The 3,046-nt window shown below is 59.9% G+C and overlaps 1 protein-coding gene across 1 annotated transcript in view; it reads left to right on the top strand.

The window, feature by feature from the left end:
• Positions 1 to 3,040, top strand: part of LASP1 (LIM and SH3 protein 1) — a 43,040-nt gene extending 40,000 nt beyond the window's left edge. Inside the window, exons 4-6 of the mRNA XM_014957947.1 lie at positions 1,807 to 1,966; positions 2,087 to 2,181; positions 2,653 to 3,040. Coding sequence (XP_014813433.1) covers positions 1,807 to 1,966; positions 2,087 to 2,181; positions 2,653 to 2,826 — 429 coding nt within the window. The 3' untranslated portion in view covers positions 2,827 to 3,040. The remainder of the gene's footprint in view (positions 1 to 1,806; positions 1,967 to 2,086; positions 2,182 to 2,652) is intronic.
• Positions 3,041 to 3,046: the final 6 nt, after the last annotated feature.

Here is a 3,046-nt window from a genome sequence, read left to right as displayed (position 1 = left end):
AATTAATCTTTGGCTGCTGGTGAAAGTCACGCTGGTCCTTGTCCAAGGCAGGGCTGGGGAGGCTGGTTTCCACCCCTTTGCCTCGGAAAACTCTCAGGGTGTCCACTCCACCAGGGTTTCTCTGACCTTCTTCCAGCTCTGAGCTCTGCCATGCCCCGAACTGCTCTCTTTCCCACCCTTAAGCATCCCCGTTTTGGGGACAAAACCCCTTGGGGAGTTGGGGAGAGGCTGCTGTTTGCTCCCCTGGGGTGTCACGGGGAGGAGGGTCTGGGCTCAGAGGGAGGAGGGTGTCTGTGCCCCGAGCTGGATGGCACACAACCAGCAGAATGTGGGAGGAGGTTGTTTATTCCCCCTTCTTCTCATCCCATTGTGTGGTTCTCTGGCAAGTCCCAGTCTCTTGGTCTCTTTCGGGGGGGGGCTGTGGGTTATCTGCCCACCAAACCCCCCACCAAGGGCTGGGGAAGGCTCTTCCCACTTGGGAAATGGACCTGGATGGAGGATTTTTTCCCTAGGGATGGCTCCTCGGGGGGGTCTGAGCTGGCAGGGGATGAGCCCAGCTTCCCTGCCATGGTCTTTGTTACAGAAAGCACCATTCTTTTTTTTATATTATTATTATTTTTTGAGAGAGAGAGAATCTGTGGAGGTTTGGGGGCATTAAATAATGGGGCAGGGAAATGAGACCACCCCATGTCCTTCTGCTTGCCCTCCTTCACCCCTCTCTTGGCCACCACAGCCCTTTTTGGCAACATCCCCGTGGGCAACTGGCTGCCAGCCTGGGCTTGTGCTGACCCAGTTCATCCAGACACAGAAACAAACCCAGTCCCCACGGAAAGCCCGGCTCAGCCTCGCTCCTGGGGGGTGCCCACCCCCATCATACAGCACAGGGGTCCCCCAAACCACCCCCCCTGGCCAGAGGGGACCCATATGGTCCTGCCCATGGGGGCAAACTCTCCTGGGGATGGAGGGGTGCGAAGGCTGAGCCCCTGAGCACTGGGGGGGGAACGATGTCCTGGGGAGCAAGGACCCTGCTTGGGTTCCCCCCCCCACCCCCGGGGTGTTCTCCTTCACTAAATAACTGTTTAACCAGCAGATGAATGGGCTCCAGGTGCTTTCTGATGGCAGTGCATTCATTAACACAAGTGGCTATTAATTTTTACACCCACACCCCCACGGGTGGGTTAACCCTTCCCTCCTGCCCGCTGTGGGGCTGGGCTGGGGGGGCCGGGGGGGGGGGAAGGCTCAGTCAGATGCAGCCGGTGTGTTTGGTGGTATCTGCTTTGAGTCTCCTTCAAAGAAACACCCCCCCGAGACCCCCTCATGCTTGGGTTAAAGAGAGATTTTGGGGGGAGATGCTCCTCCGCGGCAGCCTCTGGGGAGCTGCACAGAAACTCGGTGTGTGCAGGGGGGGGAAAAACTTCCTAAAAGTGCCTTTTTTTTTTCCTCCTGCATCCCCCGGGCTTGGGGGCTTGGTCTTGAATCTCACCCACACCTGAGAAAATTGCATTTTTCACCCATAGGTGGGAACAGGGCACACTTAGGTGGGTTTAAGGCACACTTAAACCTCCTCTTTTCCGTGCCACTGAGCAAATGTCCCTGGGATCAGGGGGGGAAACCCCCCCGGGACCACTGCGGGGGCTGGTGCTGAGTCCTTGGTGGCAGAAAGAAATGAGCTGGGGTGAGGGGAAGGACGTTGCTGGTGTCTGAGGGGCTGCAGGAGCTGTGGCCATCGCTGGGGTCTGGGCTGGTGGCCGGTGCTGCGGAGCGGTCCCGGGTCTCACCTCTCCTTCCTCTCCCCCGGGGGGGTAGATCAAATACCACGAAGAGTTCGAGAGGAGCAGGATGGGCCCCAGCCCCAGCGAGGGGGCTGAGCTGGAGCGCAGGAACTCCCAGGAGAGCACCAATTACCGGAGACCCGGGGAGCAGCAGCAGCAGCCGCCGTCCCATCGCATCCAACCCACCAACCCAGGTGAGCGGGGGGCTGCGGCCACACGTCCTGGGGGCAGCTCTTGGCCAGGGGCTTCGTGTGCCCCCAGAAGTCCCAACTCTGGCTGATGGACCCATCTTTTTTGCCCCCCCACCTCCCCAGTCTACCAGCAGCAGCAGCCACCGTCTCAGTCCTACGGCTACAAGGAGCCCGCGGCACCGGCCTCCACGCAGCGCAACGCTCCTTCTGGAGGGGGGGTGAGTACAGCCCTGGGGTCCACGGTGCCCACCCCAACACCAGCCCCCCCCAGTTTAGTTGGTGGGTGCGGTGTTTTTGGTGGGCGTTTGGTGTGGTGTGGGGTTTTTTTGTTGTTTTTTTGGGTTTTTTTTTGGGGGGGTTGGACTCGATCTCAGAGGTCCCTTCCAACCACTAAGATTCTGTGAAACCCAACCACCCCCCCTGAGAGTTTGCCCCACTTGTTCCCCACCCCTGTGGAGAGGAAGAGGAGTTTTGAAGGGGGTGTAATGCTGGGTGCCTGGTTTCTCCTCACCACAATTACCGCTGGCGCCAGCATCCCTCCGTTGGGTGAAAACCTCCTGGATTTGGTACATGTGTGGGGCTTGGTGGGGCTCCTTGCCCTGGTTTCCCCCTCTCCCAAGGGTGGCAGCTCTGCCCAATTGTGGGAGGGTCTGTGACCCCTCTCTCTCTCTCCCCCTCTGACCCCACAGAAGCGTTTCCGCGCTGTCTACGACTACAACGCGGCCGACGAAGACGAGGTCTCCTTCCAGGATGGTGACACCATCATCAACGTGCAGCAGATCGACGACGGGTGGATGTACGGCACGGTGGAGCGCACGGGCGACACGGGCATGCTCCCGGCCAACTACGTGGAGGCCATCTGAGCCAGCCAGAGGGGAGGGGGTGCCTGGCTGGTACCCCCCCAGCCCCCCCCTCCATGTGTGTGTGCGTGCGTGTGTGTGCGTGTGTGTGTGCGTGTCTCTCTCTCTCTCTCTCTGCCCCGGCATCCCTCATCCCGTGTGCTCCACCGGAGTCACATCCTGACATCTCGGACACTCCGTGTCCCCGCAGCCTCCTCCGGTTTCTCCTGTTGATTTAGCTTCC

The sequence above is a fragment of the Calidris pugnax genome, unplaced genomic scaffold, assembly GCF_001431845.1.
Source record: "Calidris pugnax isolate Ruff unplaced genomic scaffold, ASM143184v1 scaffold337, whole genome shotgun sequence".
Taxonomy (NCBI): Eukaryota; Metazoa; Chordata; class Aves; order Charadriiformes; family Scolopacidae; genus Calidris; species Calidris pugnax.
Note: the sequence above shows the minus strand (reverse complement) of the source record. Positions and strands in the feature narration are given on the sequence as shown.